Below are 19,333 nucleotides of genomic sequence, written 5' to 3'. Positions count from 1 at the left end.
CGAATAGGCAACTGGCTACTTGGCTTTGCGTTGGTGCATCTATCCAAATGGTAGTCTGTCACACACACACACACACGCACGCACGCACACGCACACACAGGTGGTCACCTTTGTGTGTGTGTGTGTGTGTGTGTGTGTGTGTGTGTGTGTGTGTGTGTGTATTTTATTAGGCCTATATAAAAAGAAGAAGAAAGGCCTGAAAATAGCAATATGTATAATTGGAAATATCTGTTTAGAAATATCTGTAAAAAGTTGCATTTGCCCACAGCACTGATATGATTATGAAGCCTTTCTCCCTTTCTCATCACCTCCTCTAGGGAGGAGGCGCCCCCTAGTGGCGGTTTAAAATTGATTTGAGGGATACAGGGAATGGGCTACATGATTGATTCTAATGATTATTTCTTGCATTCATTCATTGAGTGTGTATCTACACGCATCATACTAATATTCATACATACATTTATTTTCTCCAAATGAAAAGATACTTCATAAGAACATAATTAACAGCTTCAGGACTAAAACAACAGATCAGACACGTTATCTATTCACACAGGCAGGTGTTCGGGCCTCTATACCACATTATACAACAGGTCGTTTCGAGGAAGCAATCTGATTGGTTGCTTTCTATAGCCCTTAAACCACGATAATGGCACGGCTAATCAAAACAAATAATTCAGCCGTGCTTTTCTCTCAGAGCGCAGAAAACTCGGTGGCTAGGCTAGCTATAGTTTACATTTGTGATCGTAGTGGCTTCATCTGTCATTTTCTTGTAGGTCAGCTTTTATTTTTATTTTTTGATATGCACCGACAACCATATGACAAAGTATAGCCCAGCCCTTGTGGTGTGGAACACATTCCAATGTTTTTGTCTTGCTATAAACACATGCTGTGGTTAAAAGTTAAAAACATGACAAATACAGTAAAATGTATTCATATTTATTAAACTTTCATACTGCACACATTCACTGTACATTTATTTGCATGACATTACATTGTCTTCTAATACGGCAGCAGATCAGGCGAACCATCATAATTAAATAAACCTATAGCTATTTTCAGGGACCTTTCTTTTAAAATGTCATCTCTGACTACAACCCATCAGAAGTCGTGCGTGCATGTATTTACGATGCACTTAGTGTTCCGTTCGTTCCACATCTTTTCATTCCAAAAACTCTCGACTGTAACTCGACCTTTCATTACAGTATCTGTCACATCAACTTTCCCATACCTTCATCAAACCTTTCTGTCTGCCTTCCTTTCAAGTTCACATAGACCAGCTTTAGCTTTAAAGGGTAGAGTAAAGTTCAACCAAATTCAAGGCTCCATGGGGTGTGTAATAAAAATGGAATTCAAGGCTTGCCGTGTGTATTTGATAGAAAATATGTACTTTTTGGGGTGAACTATACTCCTTTAAGACTGGCATTCCATATCATGTCCCACTTAGTGTAAACTTTATCAAAATGTTGATGCTTATGATATTTTTTGACTACTGAGTAAACATTATTCTGTCTGGGTTCAGATAACATTTAATTTACATAAGTTGCCATACATATTGATGGAATATGGCAGTGGTTTTCAAACCTTTTCATATCAAGTTCCATTATTTATTTGGCATTTGAGCCACAAACCACCATTTGATGAGATTTAGCCTTTCAGACCCAAGTTTGTCCACAATTCCATGCTATATTGATGTGGTACCATAGGAGAGACAACAGACAAACCTTGATCAAAATAACAATTCTTCTACATTCTCTAATTCCGTACACTTCTTCTAAATAAGTAGTCTTCAGAGCTTAAAACGGAACCAAATTGACCCGTAAGGGTCCATTTGGTTTCATGTTACACTCTTTTTTATATACTCTCATGAGTTGAAGACATATTGGGGTCCATTTGGTTACTAACTCTACATTTAGCTGGGGTCAACCTGGAACACCCTCAAAGGACCACTACTACCACTAGTTGAGAAGTTTGAGAACCACTGGAATAGTAATGGCATAGTTACATCTCCAGTAAAACCTACTCACATATACAGTTAAAATAACAATGATGTCCTTCCTCTATTCCATAAAGGAAGATGAATAAATAAATACATATGATGTTCTCAATACACTTTCAGAAGCATTGTGAATTAAAGGCCTTTTTCAGATCACTTTTACCATTCATGTTGAGGACGGTCTACTCGTGCACGATCAAAACAGTGCTCCCATCATCCAATCCTCTCTTGAACGTGGCAGTGTGCACGCGCGGGTATGTCATAATGGATTTAGTCTATATACGGTTTGTTTGCTTTATCTGGGCACTAAAGGCATGTAATGATTCACTCAATTCACGATATGATTCGCATCACGATACTGGCTTCACGATACGATTTCTTTTTCACAATTTTTAACGACCGAAAAATATTAAATTGTATTTTTTATCTTACACAAATCCAGTATTTTCTTTCTTTAAATGTTCTTCTTATCCTCAATTGCAGTACAGTAGAATGACAGAAAACTTGCAGTACATGCCTACAGGGCTTTATAGGATTTGAAAACCTGTGAATCGGGACATTCTGCACAACAAGTACGTTCTACTTTTGGTGCTTTAAGTACATGATGGCAATACTTGTGTACTTTCACTCAAGTAAATTTGGAATTCCGGACAATATTTGTACTTTTACTTGAGTAAAACATTTGAGTACTTCTACTAGCCCCAGTGCAGTTGTTACTGTCAGTGACTGCAGGCTTTATATTTGGAACAGTGTTTTGACAGCTGGACAGGCAGACCGGCTCCACAGCGGAATACAACACACTGAGAACATATCAAGTCCGTGTTGTTGAAATGTGTCCGTCTTTCTGTAAAGCAATGGTTTTCAACCCTTTTTTCATATTATTAATTTCACATTATTCGTTATTTGTGCCACGGACCACCATTTGATGAGATTTATCCTTGTAGATCCAAAACTAAAGAATATTATTTGTTGCATAATATTTTGTCCACAATTCCACTCTGTATTGATGTGGTACCAGGAGAGACAACATGCAAACATTGATAGAAATAACAACTCTTTTACATACTCTAATTGTGCATAGACTTATTTTAATTGAACTCTTAGGAGCTTAAATTTAAACCAAATGGACCCCTTACGGGTCTATAACTGAGAGAGTGTGCAAATGGTGTCCATTGTCCAATGCACGTCAAACTGGTCATTGAAATTAAGATCGCTGAGAATCAGTGCTAGAGCTGTAAGCATCTTCTCTTATGGGGTCCCTGGTGGCATATATTTTCAAATGGGGGTCTGCGGCTTTGTAGATCTGCTATTAATGAAAATTTGTATAAACGTGTTAACATTTTGAATATTATTCTTTCACAGCAAACGTGTTTTGACTCAAATCTTTGCTTCTGGAACAACATATTTTCTGATGGGGGTCGGTTGCCAAATACATATCATTTTGGAGGTCCTTGACATGAAATAGTTTGAGAACCACTGACATGGCAACATACGTTTTTCAGAAACTGTCCAGCAGTTCTACCATTTTGCAAACCGTGTTTCAGAATAGTACAAAAACATCCCACATAATATTATTACTTCAATGCAAAGCAACCTGGGCTGGCTGGATGGCTGGCTGGATGGCTGGCTGACTGACTGACTGACTGACTGACTGACTGACTGACTGGCTGGCTGGCTGACTGACTGACTGGCTGGCTGGCTGGCTGGCTGGCAGACGGACGAGGTGGATGTAGTTGTGTGATGCAATCACGTGGAAGTCATTTCAGGCAACCTCCGAAATTGCAACCCATAATTGTTCATTGCGTTTTAAAAATACATTTTCTTAAACGCTGTCCTCGATAACGCGATAAAGTGTGACGCTATAGAACGAGACTCATGAGTTAGCGAGTCGGGTTGCAAGGATTCTGGTCAGCGGTTGAGTCAGTGCTCTAGTATAAACAGGGGTGTAAAGTAACTAAGTACATTTATTCAAGTACTGAAGCACTTAAGTATAATTTTGAGGTATATATAATTTTTACTTTACTGGAGTATTTCCAATTTTCAGTACTTTAACTTTTACTCCACTACTGTACATCTCAGAGGCAAATATTATACCTTTACTCCACTACAATTATTTGGAAACTTTAGTCTAGTAGTTACTTTGTAGATTTTACGAAACATGTTACCCACTTCAGCCCTATATTTCTGCAAGCCATTTGAAAACAGCCAATCTGCCCGAGCCGGGCCTAGCGGTCGGGGCACCTATCGGCTCCCAATGCAGCCTTTGCAGCGCATCGCGGTTTCGTGTCCCGTTCCGTACGAACTTTGCTGTATGTCACTCCCCGTCTCTCTCTCCTCGTTTCCTGTCTGTCTCCACTTACTCTATCAATAAAGGCAAAAAGAAGAAAAAAATAAAATAGCCGATCACAATGCTTCGCGATGCAACGCATTGTGATCTTGTAGATCTGCTATTTTCAAAAGATTTTTAAACGTTTTTTTTTAGGATTTGGAAGCTTGTGAAACGGGACATCTGCACAATGAGTACTTTCTACCTTTGGTACTTTGGTACTCACCCTTGCCGTATTGATACTTTTACTTAAGTAAAACGTTTCTGGTACTTTTTCTACCACTGGATATAAAGTGTCTTTCTGTTCTTATACTGTTGTACACTGCTTTCTGAAATCCTGAATTAAAACAAAAACAAAACAGAAATCAATATAATAAAACAAACAGCTCTTCAGCAGGGCTGGTTGTTGTGCTGAAATTAGCGTTGCATATGTATAGCATCTAGGCGATGCTTTTTTAGCAGCATTTCAGTGATTTAAGAAAGTTAAGAAGATCATATACGTGTCTTATTTGGGTGTATGGCAGTTACTTATCTCCTTGTTGGTGAGCGTTAGAAGCATAGTACAAAAAACAACAATATAGCAACACATTTACACCATATACAATACATCTTGTATACAAAACACTTTGAAGAATACAGGTTAGAGATTTGAGAGAGACGCATAAATCCAAACTGTACCAGTGACCATGGGAGTTCGTACAGCCTCGCCCGCCAGCCTACGTTTGACTTAACTCCAGAGTATCAGATGAGTGCAGACAGAGCAGGGGTCTTCAACAGGAGGGGACATGCCCCCAAATATGTGTGGGGTCCTTGCCTTGCCCTGAAAAATGTTGAAGGCCCCTGGTGTAGAGGGCTCCATGGTCCAGACCCCTGGTGTAGACTAGAGGGCTCCATGGTCCAGACCCCTGGTGTAGAGGGCTCCTATAGGGCTCCAGGGTCCAGTCAAAACCTACCCACTGAAAGACAGAAAGAAAACAAAGTAGAGTTCAGCTTGTATAATAACATTTTAGCAGAAAATACAAAGGAGAAATTATAATATCAACGTTTCTCCGCACACAAACATAATGTGATACTATGTCTGCAGCTATTTTAAGTTATGTTAGGGCACGGTCACACCGCCCTAGTATTTTACCTATGAGAGCGGTTTCTGCCAATGCATTGCAATGGCAATGGCGCGTTTTGACCGTCCTGCGCAGCTTTCCGTGAGTCGTGCACACCTTGCGTTTATGTGTTCTATGCGCCTTGTCTATTTGAAGCAGATACATGCTCGAGACATAATCTGCTTTTCCCCCTCTGTCCAATCGGGCGGGTCGAAGGTGGACCGTGTCAAGAGTCAGGATTAGGAAGCGACATGCATCAAGTGCAAGTGCCCTCCGCCTGTCCGTTATAGACAAAACCTGAGATCTTCTTTGAAAAAGATAACCGCGGTCACCTAAAGTTTGATAAACTCGCAATGAAACCGACAGGCAAAGCATTGCTATAGTCTCCGTGCTACGGAGAGGCGGTGGCTTGAAAGCGAGTGACAGGTGCGTCACTGGTTATTCTGACAGAATGCGCCGCAAGCTAATCTGTTTTTCAGAATGCGCTACATGGCTGCACAAAACAGTTGGCAGTCCACAACAAGAGTTTATGAGCTGGCAGCCACATTTTGGTGTGACCGTGCCCTTAATGCTATTTTCAACCAGGGGCATACTTGGGTCATCGGGGGTGGGCAATTGCCACCCCCTCACATTTAACCTCAAATCCAGTCCCCAACTCTGAATTATTTTCACAGATTTATCTCATTTCAGCACAATGGATGCCAGTCCATCTACATGTGACATGTTTTTTAGATAAGCGTTTTATTGTATGCAGTCATTAATTTATTAACCACTTTCAATGTGGCATCCCTAGTTTGAGAATGTCATTATGGGCAAAAAAATTCAAACCTTTTCGGCCCCATTAAGGCTTGTCCGGGACAAGTATTAAATCTTCCCATTCAAGTGCATTAAAATTGTACTTGTCCGTTGGACAAGTGACTCTTGGTTTCACTTTTTCTGTGACGCTCATACCAGCCAACAATATTGTCTGGCATTATTGTCTGGCTTTCCTAATCATCACCTTTCCAATATTGTTTATAGCCCTAGAATGTCTGTAATCTTACATACATTTCATGTAATCCAAATACCAAATTCACAGCCATATATCAGTCCCATCAGAGCAGTTAGCAGACTGACCACGTCAGCATGTAAACTTGTAGCACTGCGTGTATACTCACCCAGTAATTAATTCCTAAGACTTTGAGTCAGATACTGTCCTCTAGTTTCATATCCATGTGAAGGTTCTGGCAAGTTCTGGCAGAAAACATCTGTGAGATGCTATCCCTCCCTAAATCCGGGCGCACCCTCAGATCCTCGGATAAGGCCCTCCTGGTTGTCCCTCGTACAAACCTAGTTACCCGGGGTGACCGGGCTTTTGCCGCTCGGGCACCCAGACTGTGGAACGCACTGCCACTGCACATTAGGGGTGCACAGGCAGTGCTACAAGGTTAAATGCCGACGAGGTCAGTCTGATAACCGTGCACGGATAGGATCGATCTATGGCTGTGTATTTGGAATACATGAAATATGTAAGATCATAGATATTCTAATCTAGGGCTATTAACTTGCAAACTTAGAATATTCACCTAATATTCAAACATGTATTCACCAAGTAAAACCAACTTACAGTTAGTTGATTTAAAATCTAGGCCTATTTGTGTGCTTGTGCTCCGGACAAGTGACTTTTGTGTCCGGACAAGTGAATGGGAAATGTAGTGCCTCAAAAAGTGAATGTCAAGCCCTGCATAAGAGTCTTTCACCTTTGTTTTTATGAAATATCCAAGACCATTAGGGTTTTGTGGATGGTGTTTCTGAATATATTGCTAGTTTGACCACATCAAAAGCTCTCATCTTAAAATAATAACCGAAAATAGCCTATTTTGTGCAAAATATTTCCATAGAAGAAATGTTGATTTATATTAGCACAGCATACTTCCACAGAATAAATGCTGGCTTTGATTGTGCAACATGCTTCCATAGAAGGAATGCTGGCTTCTATGGAATCCAAATGACTGAAATCACTCATGGGAGTGATCTCACTGAGACCTTTAATCCGTGAGATTAACACCCAGCAGTCCACATGGCACACGCACCATATTGACTTTAAACGTGAGAAGGGAAAGTCCGAGTCATGATGCCCGCTCGCGTTGCAGGCAGCAGCTAAAGCGGTCCGCTAGGCATGTCTGTGCGTGATTTGTTTACGTAATTGCTGAGCAGTGGGCCATGTGAAACTGTGTGTGTGTGTGTGTGTGTGTGTGTGTGTGTGTGTGTGTGTGTGTGTGTGTGTGTGTGTGTGTGTGTGTGTGTGTGTGTGTGTGTGTGTGTGTGCGTGTGTGTGCGTGTGCGTGTGCGTGACCCTGCAGCTCAGGTCTCCTGCAGCTCAGGTCTCCTGAGCTGCAGCAGCAGCTGAACGTCTCATGGAGCCCCACTAGTAACCAATGCCTCGCGTTCCGTCGCGCTGCCTGACCTTTAGCTCCTCCTCCACCTGCAGCGCGCTATGCATGCAGCAATGCAGCCGTGCAGCAATGCTGCTTCTTCCCTGCATTGAACTTAGCGGTTTTTGCGAGAGAAGCAACTATGAAAACAAGCCCGAAAGAAGCGACTGTAACTAAAAATTAACTCCTTTGTCTGTTTTATCTTGTGACAAAGTTTAATTTGGTTTTCAGACAACATTTGCAGAAGGCTAACTACAAAACCTATAACTCAAAACTAAGGCAGAGTGCAGTAACTACATTTTGGGGGTCAAGGGTCAAATCAGCCATTCTGTTTTTTGGCATGATAATTAAGTCATGAAAACATCATGCACAATTCAAGTTATATCACTTTCAAAAAACGTTCAAGACAAATAACTCAGTTTCACCTTGAGCATAATAGTTACTGCACTGTAGCTTTCCGGCGGCATAGGCCAGCATGAGTATCGGATATTTGACATTATGTGACACGCTGTGAGCTTGTTTTGCTATTTGCAAGCCCAAATAATCAACTAGGCCTACACTTTAGAAACAAGCCCAAATCAGCAACTACAATTTAGAAAACAAGCCTGAAATAAGAAACTACACTTTAGAAACAATTAAGCCCAACTAATCACAACTATACTTTAGAAACAAGCCCAACTAATCACAACTATACTTTGAAAACAAGCCCAAATCAGCAACTACACTTTAGAAAACAAGCCTAAAATAAGCCACTACACTTTAGAAACAAGCCCAAAAAACTGCAACCCGCAACTACCAATATTCACAAGCAACTTTACAGAAAAAGAAAGCCCAAAGTCGCTTATAATAACATGGCAACCCGGATTGAACTCATGCACTCACCATACGCACATCTCTTATTGTTAAGACAATAGCCGCTCTACTTGGTCCCAACGTATTGCATCATATAGCCTGAGAGAGAGATGGGGAGTGACTAATTGAATAAGTGTAAGTGAATAATTATGACAATATACTGTACACTCCAGTGATTATTACAGAGTTGCTGAGAGTCGGTATAGGTATTAACACCCCACCCCACCCCACCCCTCACCCCGTTTCACAGCCAGGACGATGACAGACAAACATAGCAGGTGCTTAATGTCTCTTCAGTCGTTAAACTTCATCTTAAGGGCGGCGTCCTCATCTCACTCTCTCTCTCTCTCTCTCTAAGGCCTAACGGGGCTCCAATGCCCATCATATGACGTTTGGCCGGGGGTTGATTTAAGGACTCACCACGGCTCTGGATGCAATTTAGCCGCTTTGGCAATCGATCAAGTATTTTTAATTATTTATTATTATTTGTCATAGTGTGCACGCATGCCGATCGTAGTGTTGTCAAGCAGCATAGATCTGCTTGGGACGGCAGTGGCTCAGATGGTAGATTTGTTTGTTTGTTGCATGATTCGATTTAGAGATTGGCCTAATTTGTTATATTAATTAACAAATAGTTTGAAATAAATAGTATATATATATCGGCCCAGGCCGTAGCGTAACGGTCTGGGCACCGGACTGGTAATCCAGTCGCAGTGTGCCGCGGGTTCGACTCCCGGACCCGACACGGCCTTTACTGCATGTCATCCCCCCATCTCTCTCCCGTTTCCTGTCAGCCTACTGTCTGTCCCTTCAAAAATCAATAAAAGGCGTAAGCCGCAAAAGAAATCTTAAAAAAAAAAAAAAATAGTATATATATATCATGATTTATTGGGAGAAAATAAACCAAGCTAGTTTTTATGTTACGCAATCAGACAGATCAAACTGATTCGGCTGCCAATCTCTCAGTCAAAGCATGCAAAAAAAGGAGTTATATATTCTTTTCCCTATAGTTGCCTAATAGTCAACTACCAGTCAACTATTGACAACATTTATAACTATACAAATCCTTAGTGCTTTAAATAATAATAATAATAATAATAATAAAGGCTTTACTCACGTGTACAGTGTGTTCACCTGTGCTCCACCACGAAGCTCATGGTGGTCCCGTCGAAGGAGGGCGGGGCGATGATGCGAGGACCCCCACCCTGCTGCTGATTGGACGTGATGCTGATGAGGCCCTGCGGCGTCCGCGTGTTGGCGCCCTGGGAGGAGGAGGGGGGAGGGTAACTAATTACATGAATCAAAAATCAAATCTCACGACTGAAAATGCTTGTTTGAGCAAGTTCTAATGTACGATTTGTGAAACCACACACTAGCGCCGTTTCCTAAACAATGAACACAAGATGTAACATTATGATGTGTTTTAGGAATATTGCTCCTACTGTACATACTGTACTGCCAACCAGGTGAAGAAATCTCAGACTGAGGCTTTGATCTTTGCTTTTATATGAAATATCCGAGACTATTAAGATTTTATGGAAGGCGTTTCTGAACATATTGCTAGTTTGACCACTTCAAATGCTCTAATCTTAAAATAATAACCGAAAATAGTCGATCTACAAGCACATTGAGAGTTTGTAGATCGGCTATTTTCACTGCCCAACATGCTTCCATAGAAGACAGACTGGCGTCTATGGAATCCAAATGAGTGAAATCAGTCGTGGCGACTGAGAACTTTAATCCATGGAATTACATTTAGTTCAGTACTATACTTGAGTACAATTTTCAGGTATTTGCATAATACTACTACGTATAAGTATTTCAAATTTCCAATATTTTTACTTCCACTCCACTACATCTCGGATTACAAATATTATACTTTTACTCCACTACAATTATTTGAAACCTTTGGTTTAGTTACTTTGTAGATTGATTATTATTACAAAACAGAAAACATACATTAAACCACTTCAGACTGATGTGGACATTTTGGCCGTTTGAAAATAGCTGATCTACAAGCTCACACTGTGGGCTTGTATAATCTGCTATTTTAAAAAGATTTACATATATTTGAAAACTTGTGAAATGGGGACATTATGCATAGCCTAATGAATACTTTTTACTTTTGGTCATTTTAAGTACATTTTTGAAGCTAATACTTTAAAAACTTACTTACTTACTTACTAACTTTTTTTAAAACTAGCATTTTGAATTTCCAGACTTATTTTCTACACTGCAGTAGGCCTATTGATACTTTTACTTAAAGGGGCATTTCACCGCTGGAAGAACAGTCACTCAATGTTAATATTTGTAGTAGACAGTAGTAGCACAATTTGAAATTTGCACATGGACAGAAAAATAATGAAGTCTGTGTGTTTTGGGTTTGACTGGATTGCTGAATTCCGACAATGACCATAATGTTTTGGTGCACTGCCCCTCCTTGTGAAGAGTGGGGGAGGCTGCGTGGAGGTGTGCCTTGTAGTCAAGGAAGGAAGTGAGAACCACATTCTCATGACAAAATCTGGGTTACTATACTTTGGTCCGACATACCATTGGTCCGATCGACTCACCCTAACCATAATCACGAGCACATGGTGAGTCGGACCAATGCTCCTTCGAACCAATGGTATGTCGGACCAAAGTATGCTCCCCCAACTTTGGTCATGAACATGGCGTCATGACTAAAATATCTAAAAGCACACATTACACACATAAAAGGAAAGTATTTCTTGTGTCAAGAAAAGTGTACAAAGTGTGAGTACTTGTTCCACCATGTGCTGCTGCTGCGTCTGGGGTGCGTAGGGGCTCTGGGGTGCGTAGGGGCTCATGTGGGGCGACTTCCCCGTCGCCAGGTAGAACGGGCTCTCCCTGTACACGCCCTCCGTCGGCGCGCCGGAGGACCCCGTCTTCTCCCCGCTCTCGGCGTCCGACATCTGCGACTGGGAGAGCGCGCGGGTCGGGATCATGGCCGCCGCCGGCATGCTGAAGCCGCCCGGGTAGATCATGTACGTGTGGCCGTACGCCCCCGTGTAGGCCTGTCAAAACAATGAATACGTTATCGGTTCATATCGCAATTATTTGAGATGATCACAATTGGGTTTTTTTTCCATAATCAATCGTTTACATGTTGAAAAATGTCCATAGATTGTCAAACGTAAAAAAGGAGAAATAGTTGAACTACAAGCTTACTACACGTCACAATGTGTTTTCCGCTATTTTGTAAAATTGTTGGAAAGAATGAATGAATGTGTCAGTGATCTCTTTGCACATTTAAGAAATATAAATTGTAACGTTTCAATGTTCAACTGATCATACCGCCGTGGGGCTCATGGCCAGCGGAGACATGGGCATGGGAGACATCGACATGGGTGGCATCGGCATTTGTGGCATCGACATGGGAGACATCGACATGGGTGGCATCGGCATGGGTGGCATCGGCTGCATCGGCTGCAGCGGCTGCGGTGGCATGGGAACGTCCACGTACTGGCCCGTCTCTGGGTCAAAGAGGCGCCGGGTGGCCTGGTGATTGATTGATTGATTGATTGAAAATGGCATTAAACTGTTTGCAGAATGGGTACAGTTTAAGGAAAGTACAGGTCAATACAAAATCTGCAATAGAGGATAAAAGCAGAAAAAAGCACTAATGCTGTGTTCACACGCCACACGGGGCAGATGCAAGTTAGATACAGTATGCCGTTCATTTTCGCTGGAAGCCGCATGGCAACATGAAGATAAAAAGATGCGTCAGACGTCTGCCATCATGTGTGAACGCACCATAAGACTTGTTTTACCTGGAGTTGCACGGGCGTGTCCACCAGGTAGAAGTTCCCCGTGGTGGGGTCCAGGAGCATCTTCCTCTGGGTGGGCTGGAAGGGCTCCAGGGTGGCGGCGGGCGCCGGCGGCGTCATGGCGGCGGGGGAGAAGCAGTAGACCTGTGGCTGGCTCATCATTGGGTTCAGGACAGGGTGGTGGTAGATGGTGGCGGCGGTCGGGGTGTCCGGAGAGGACCGGGTCTCCAGCACGATACTGGAGCGCTGCTGCTGCTGCTGCTGCTGCTGCTGGGGGGAGCGGCAGCTCTCGTACTGCCTCCTGTGCTGCTGGGGGGACTGGCGGATCTCGTAGCCGGCGCCCCCAGGCCACCCCGGAGGAGCTCCCGGGGGACTCGTGGACTTGGTGGCCGCCGACGTGAACGTGTAGATGGATGTCTTCTCCTGCGCTGCCCTGGCGGGCGCACTTTGCCTGCTGCTGCTGTTGTTGTTTCCGCCGATGGCGTGAGGCTTGACCGGAATGGCCAGGTAGTTCTCTGAGTCGGCCGAAGCGCTGAAAGGTCTGGAGCTCTCGGTCTCCCTGGCCGCCTCCGCGCGATGCCTCGCCTGGGTGATTTTCAGAGACACCGGAAGTTTGGGGGAAATCGGAGCAAAACCTGGTTTGCCGCCACCGCCGTAAGGGCTCTGCACGCTGGCCCTCGGCTGCGGAGCCTTAACGCCGGCCGCGCTCGACGGCGTTGCGTTACTCGAGGCGGCGAGGTTGAGCGCGTTTTTGCTCCCCGTGCCGGTGGAGTAGGAGACGGCGCCCTGGCTGGAGAGAGACCTGCCGCCGACGGGGGACTGAAAGCTCCTGGGCAGCTCCCTCGCCTCTCTCTTCGGCTCGGGGGCGGGGGGGGTCCTGCCCAGGACGGGGCAGGAGTCTCTCCTGCCCAACATGTCCAGGTGGGACAGTGCGGCCCCTTCGTCCACCGGGCTGTCCGTGAGGTGTCGCGGCTTGGTTTTCCTCTTCCACTCGTTCCTGTCGAACACGTACAGCTGCTCCATGGTCTTTACGGCGGCCTGGAGTTTCTCTAGGGCGGAGGTGGCCATCTTCGAATCGGATTTCTTATTATCCGTAACGCTGGGGATTTTCTCCTGCCTTTTTGCTGTGGTTTTGGCCTCAGTCTTTAGGTCTGCTGTGCCCAGACCTTCAGCAGAGTCTACTACCGCTGTGGCTGTGTTCCCTAAAGAGGACCTGTGAGTAGGAATGTTAAGAGTTTATTGTTAATCGATTAATAACCATTAAGAAATTATTCAATTAAACTTAACAATTAAACAGGACTTTTTTTTTCATTTCATTTTATTCCTCATACAAAGATGCCGTTGCATGGCCCTGTATCTCAAATAGTCAAATTAATTAAGGAATATAATATGCCTTTGTGTTCTTGTATGTATAGCCAGCAAAATGTATATTGTTATGTTAGACATTATTGAGGGACATCATCGGTTTAATCGATTGATAAGATCAATTATCAATTAATGAATTAATCGATCATTCCCTATCCGATCATCCATACCTACCTGTGAGGCGGCGCTGAGACGCTTTTAGCTCCCTCTGGGGACGACCTGTCCGGATCGAATGTCTCCTCGTGTAGCCTCCGTTTTGACACCACCTCCTCCGCCGCGCTGTCGGCGGCAGGTGGAACTTGTTTCCCATTGCTGTTGGTGTTCACAGACTGACATTTTATCACAATGGGGGAAACGGACGCGAGATTCCGATTGTTGGGCGCCTGTAGTTGTTGTTTCTTTGGCTCTGCTGTGTGAAGGAGCTCGGCAGCAGTGCAGGCAGTGCTGTTGTTGTTATCCAAAGACACAAAGTGGTAGGAGCTTTTAACCAATTTACGCACGTCTCTCACCTGATGTATGGGCGTCTGCAGCTTCCCCTTGCTGCCGCTGTTGTCTCTGATGTCTCGCACGGTGAAGTGGGGTATATTTTTGTCCATTATGGCGGAGGACTCGCCCTTTATTAGCGCCGCGGCGAGCGCCTGGCACCTGAAGTCACCGTCCGTTCTCCCGGCGGAGCCGCAGGGCGCGGCGCGCAGCTTGGAGACGGTGAACGGGTCCCTGACGCTCCGCAAATTGATCTTAATCTCCGGTGACTTTGAGGTCACGACACTCCTCGAGTCGGCGGCCACGTACAGGCTGTTCTTCACGCCTCCTCCTCCCTCTCCGGCTTGATAGGCGCGCGTGGAATAGTTCATATAATTCATATTATTCGGCAGCAGCAGCTGTCCCACTTCTCCGTCGTCGTCGTCGTCGTCGTCGTCCGGCAGCAGTTGGATAGTTGGCACAAACAAACTGGCCATTTTAGTGAGCTTATCGCCCGGCGGGTCCGTGACGGGACGCGGCGGGGGGTCCGTGTCGTCGTGTGGAGCAGCTGGCGGTAATCTCCCTTGCGGGCTTTTATCGTTTATTTTATTATCCTGTGGTAACTCTAGCTCCGCCGTGTCATCATCATCCTCCCTCCACGACCTGAACGCGCTATTTTGGCTGCGGAGCAGCGTGGTGCTGCTGCTTTTGGCCGAGGCTGCTGCTGTTGCTGCGTCCGATGCTCCTTTTTTAGAATCCACTCCAGCTTCGTTCAACTCTAAATTAGTTTCTGGTGCGGCAGCAGCAGCAGCAGCGAGAGAGAGAGGCAGAAGGAGCGTGGTGTCCTGTTGTCTCTCGCTCCTGTTGCTGCTCTTACACGAGCCGCTGTCCACTATGTCCCCGAGCTCGTCCACGCACACTATGGCGTTTATTTCAGAGTCCACGTCCTCCGAGTGCTTGGAGCTCTGTCTCCAGGACCCCTTGTCCTTATTGTCCCTGTGAGTGTCCCCCGAGTCACCACCACCACCACCACCAAACAAGCTGGAGGAGGAGGGCGAGGACGCGGCCCGCTGCTGCTGCATGTGCAGTGGCTCGCGTATCTCGCCCCTCTCCATCTTGCGCTCCTGTTCGAACTGCATCTTCTTGGAGAGGACATTTTTTAATACGCTCGACGCGAAGAAGGCCTTCTTGTGTGTGTCCTCCATGGCTTCAGCCCCTGCATTGCATGATCTGGGGGTCGCCTGCATGTTGGCCTGGCCGCCCCCTCCTCCTCCTCCTCCTCCTCCTCCCCCTCCTCCTCTCTTCGCGCTTGGCAAGGTGTTGGTAACCTCATCCGTGGAGGAACGTGATCCTCCTGCGCCCGCGTTTTGTTGTGCAAATTGCGCGCGCCTTTCCTCCGCCGGCGCCGCCGCCACCCCGTCGGCGGTGGAATTGACGTTGCAGCGGAAATTGAGGGTCTCGGTGAGCGTGATGACCCCTGCGTGACCTGCGTGGGTGAACTTCCCCATCAGCTCTACCTGCTTGGACGATGAAGATGACGATGATGACGGGTCCATGCCAACATGCTCCAGGGCCAGGATCTTAGCGCACGGCCCGGCCGGCTTCTTGATGCTGGCCAGCGCGACGCCCTTATAAAAGCCTAAATTATTATTGTTGTTCTCTAGGTTTTTTTGGGCTATTTCAAACGACGCCTTGTTTTTATTGTTATTATGGGACACCTGCATGCTTTGGTGATGCTGGTGGAGGTGGTGATGGTGCTCTAGTCCGCGGTGATGCTGGGACATGTTGCCGTACTGCAGGTCGACGAACGCCGACCAGCGGCTGAGTCCGTCGGACTGAACCGAGGAGCTCTCGCTGGCGGTGAGCTTGCGGTACGGGTTACCGCAGGCCGCCAGGCTGCGGAACGCCTTGGCCGTGAGGCTGCGCACCTCCTTGTCCGCGTCGTCCAGCTCGCTCACGGCGCTGGTGCTGCCGCTGGTGGTCGAGTATTCATTACTGATGTCCTTCCCTTTGCAGTTCCTGGCGAAGTGCAGGCGACGCGGCGGCGCGATGAACAACGTCCCGTCGCCGCCGCCTCCCTTGTTTCCCTTCTTTTCCCCTCGGTTGTTGCTGCTGCTGGTGGTCTTGATTGACAGGTGGATCTGTCCCGTGGCGTTTCGCGTCTCGCTGCCGCTGTCCCGCGGATCACTTTCAGACAGAGCGCTGACGGTGTGAGAGCCGCCGCGCGTCGCCTGCTGCTTGCTTTTCACTCTCTCCGTGTCCGTGGGCGCACGGTAGTCCACGAAGGAGTAGACCACGTTGTCGTTGTCCTCGATGTCCCAGCTCTCCCCATCCACGCCCTCCTCCCCCGCCGTGTCCGAGTCTCCCCCGCCGCCGCCCCCCTCGTGGTCGGACACCTCGCACAGCTGGATCTCGTGCGTGGTGATGTAGTGGGACTCGTCCTCCGTGAAGATCATGACGCACGGAGCGCACGTCGTCTGGTCTCTCTCTAGGTCGTCCTCGGTCAAAGTGTGGTCGGAAAGCACCAAACTCTCATCATCACCATCGATCTCCTCTAAATCGTCACACTCGCTTTCCCTGCTCAGATACACGTCGTCAGTATACAGTTCCTGTTTAGTGTCCGTTGTCACAGCTTTGGTTAAATCCCGCTCCCCGTCATATTTTGCTTTGATACATTCCTCTGCGTGCACTGGCGGAGAGGAGGCCTTCTCATCATCATCATCCTCGTTCAGTTTAGTGTCCATGTCCACGTCGGTGGGTCTGTTGTTTTCCTCCGCCACAGCAGACTTGATTTGGTTTCCTTCTTCCCCGTCAATGACAGACACCGCGGCAGTGTTCTCTCCTCCTCCGTCTGTCTCTGTCTGTGATTCTGCCTGCAGGTCCATGTCAACATAGTCCCTCTGGCTCTGTTGCTTGTCTGACTGGTGGGCATAATATTCCTTGTGTTTGTCACCCACCCCGCCGTCACGCACCGCCGGCGGCTGGGTCTGGAGACGCATGTCCGCCTTAAACTCCTCCTGGCGAACCTGTTCAGAAGTCTCCACCGTCTTCATGTCCGAGATTTTAAGCGACCTTAAGATTCCGTGGGAGACAGCAGAGCGATGGAGATATGGTGGCTCCCCCAGGCCCAGGACTGAGGACTTCTTCTCAGTCAGTCAGTCAGTCAGTCAGTCAGTCAGTCAGTCGGAGCCGCCGTCGCTGCTGCCCGCTCGGAGAGAGAGAGAGGTGTCAACCAGACAACAACAACCACCACCACCCCCACAGCAGGCAGGCGTTGTGTGAACATGTGCGCGCGGTGTGTGCGCTCTGCTGCGCCGTCACTGTGGGGTCATGTGGATCCCATTGGACACGGAGCCGAGGACGCGCTCCACTCCAGACATCCCATATCATCACCACAGCCACACGAAGCTCAAAACGGGACGTCTGAAAATGGACCCGCCGCCGCGCTGCCGACCTCGAGTGTCTATGGCTATATACTCTAGACCTACAAGGATATGATCGGCCCGTGTCTGAGTCTATTCTCCTATAGCACTACGCAACACAACACAACAAACACTGCATTTATGTTCAGACGCCGGGGTAACAGGCTTTAAAATAGACAAACACATAAGCGCACAGAGATAGACTGACACGCTGACGAAATGTTTAAACTGACGCTATTTTTACAGGGATAAGAATGCGCAGTGTTCTGTTACATGCCAGTCCAGTCGCTCAGTCCCGACTCCCAGGCCTCCCCTTAACCTGTCAGCCCTGCGGGAATGGGGCTTTAAACACGCACGGCAATGCTTTCTTGCGCTCATGCACTCTTATTGTCGTTGATGAAGAGTATAGCAGCCTTTAAAAGCCACACAATTGACTTCCATTGTCCCTTCAGCACCATGGAGAGCAGCAGGAGCCTATATCTAATCAAATGTTGCTGTTGTTTTTTATAATGCAATGTAAGTAAATGTCCAAAATATGTCTATATAAGCCTGCATGGTTAATGTAGGCTATATGTTTTGCAATAATTATCAATATAGGCTACGATAGTAACTAAAGTTTTCAAATGTTTGTAGTGGAGTAAAAGTATAGCCTATATTAATTGCCTCTGATATGTAGTGGAGTAGAAGTAAAATATTGGAAATTGGAAATACTCATGTAAAGTACAGATACCTCAAAATTGTATACTTAAGGTACAGTACTTGAGTAAATGCACATAGTTACTTTACACACACACACACACACACACACACACACACACACACACACACACACACACACACACACACACACACACACACACACACACACACACACACACACACACCACATGGTATACTAGGCCTACTTCTCCTATGATTGATTTATGACTACAGTATGTGTTGCCGGGTAGATTAACCTTGAATAATGCTGCTGCATTTGATGTCCTCTTCTTCCCCCTGCCCCTCTGTGGAATGCACACACGCATCCATACAGTTTTGCACGCATGCACGCATAACACTCATATTATACACAACTGATAATACTCATTTCATTTTTTGGGACAGCAGTGGAAATAACCTATCCTTTTTGACGTTTTGAGGGTGGGTGTTCACTGTCTGTGAAGATCTCAGTCAGTCAGTCAATTGATCAATTGATCAATTGATCAATTGATCAATCAGTTAATGTATATATGTTTTTAACTGATAATCCAAATCTGAAAAGTTATATATTTAAGTTGTCAAAATATTGTGGTGACGTAAAAAGTATAATGCAGCATTTAGTCTCTGAGATGTATACAGTCAAGGCCATGGGGCATTGTATTTGTAGAGCACGGTTCAACAACAACAACAACAACAAGGCAATTCAATGTGCTTTACACAGAAGATCAAGTAAAGGAAACAATTATACAATGACATTAGGATGTATGAAACAAAAGAAGGCAACGTTTATACAGTTACAGTGCAGAAGAAAAACTAAAAGAAAGGTATACCTTGATGAAAGGCAACAGCAAACAGTAAGGTCTTCAGTTGTGTTTTAACAGAAATGAGAGAGGCATCAGACCTGCAGCTTTC

The 19,333-nt window shown here is 45.8% G+C and overlaps 1 protein-coding gene across 1 annotated transcript; it reads right to left on the bottom strand.

Moving 5' to 3' along the window:
* Positions 1-920: 920 nt before the first annotated feature.
* Positions 921-17,726, bottom strand: LOC310875320 (uncharacterized protein C4orf54 homolog). Its single transcript, XM_083788517.1, has 6 exons — positions 14,013-17,726; positions 12,477-13,686; positions 12,001-12,204; positions 11,448-11,720; positions 9,803-9,947; positions 921-5,275 (listed from the first exon to the last, which is right to left on the bottom strand). Exons 1-5 carry the CDS (start codon positions 17,351-17,353, stop codon positions 9,816-9,818), a joined length of 5,160 nt encoding a protein of 1,719 aa, XP_083644643.1. The 5' UTR covers positions 17,354-17,726; the 3' UTR covers positions 921-5,275; positions 9,803-9,815.
* Between the last annotated feature and the right edge of the window lie 1,607 nt (positions 17,727-19,333).

The sequence above is a fragment of the Protomyctophum parallelum genome (assembly GCF_964188405.1).
Source record: "Protomyctophum parallelum genome assembly, chromosome: 18".
In the NCBI taxonomy this organism is placed as follows: domain Eukaryota; kingdom Metazoa; phylum Chordata; class Actinopteri; order Myctophiformes; family Myctophidae; genus Protomyctophum; species Protomyctophum parallelum.
This window is presented reverse-complemented; position numbering and strand designations above follow the sequence as displayed.

What these genes read in the sequence shown, in the direction of transcription:
- LOC310875320 (XM_083788517.1), bottom strand. Translation starts at nt 17,353, where the DNA reads ATGAAGACGGTGGAGACTTCTGAACAGGTTCGCCAGGAGGAGTTTAAG. An exon ending in GTCTCAGCGCCGCCTCACAG is followed by an intron (nt 13,687 to 14,012) that starts GTAGGTATGGAT and finishes TCCTACTCACAG; the next exon opens with GTCCTCTTTAGGGAACACAG. An exon ending in AGCAGCACATGGTGGAACAA is followed by an intron (nt 9,948 to 11,447) that starts GTACTCACACTT and finishes TCCTCCTCCCAG; the next exon opens with GGCGCCAACACGCGGACGCC.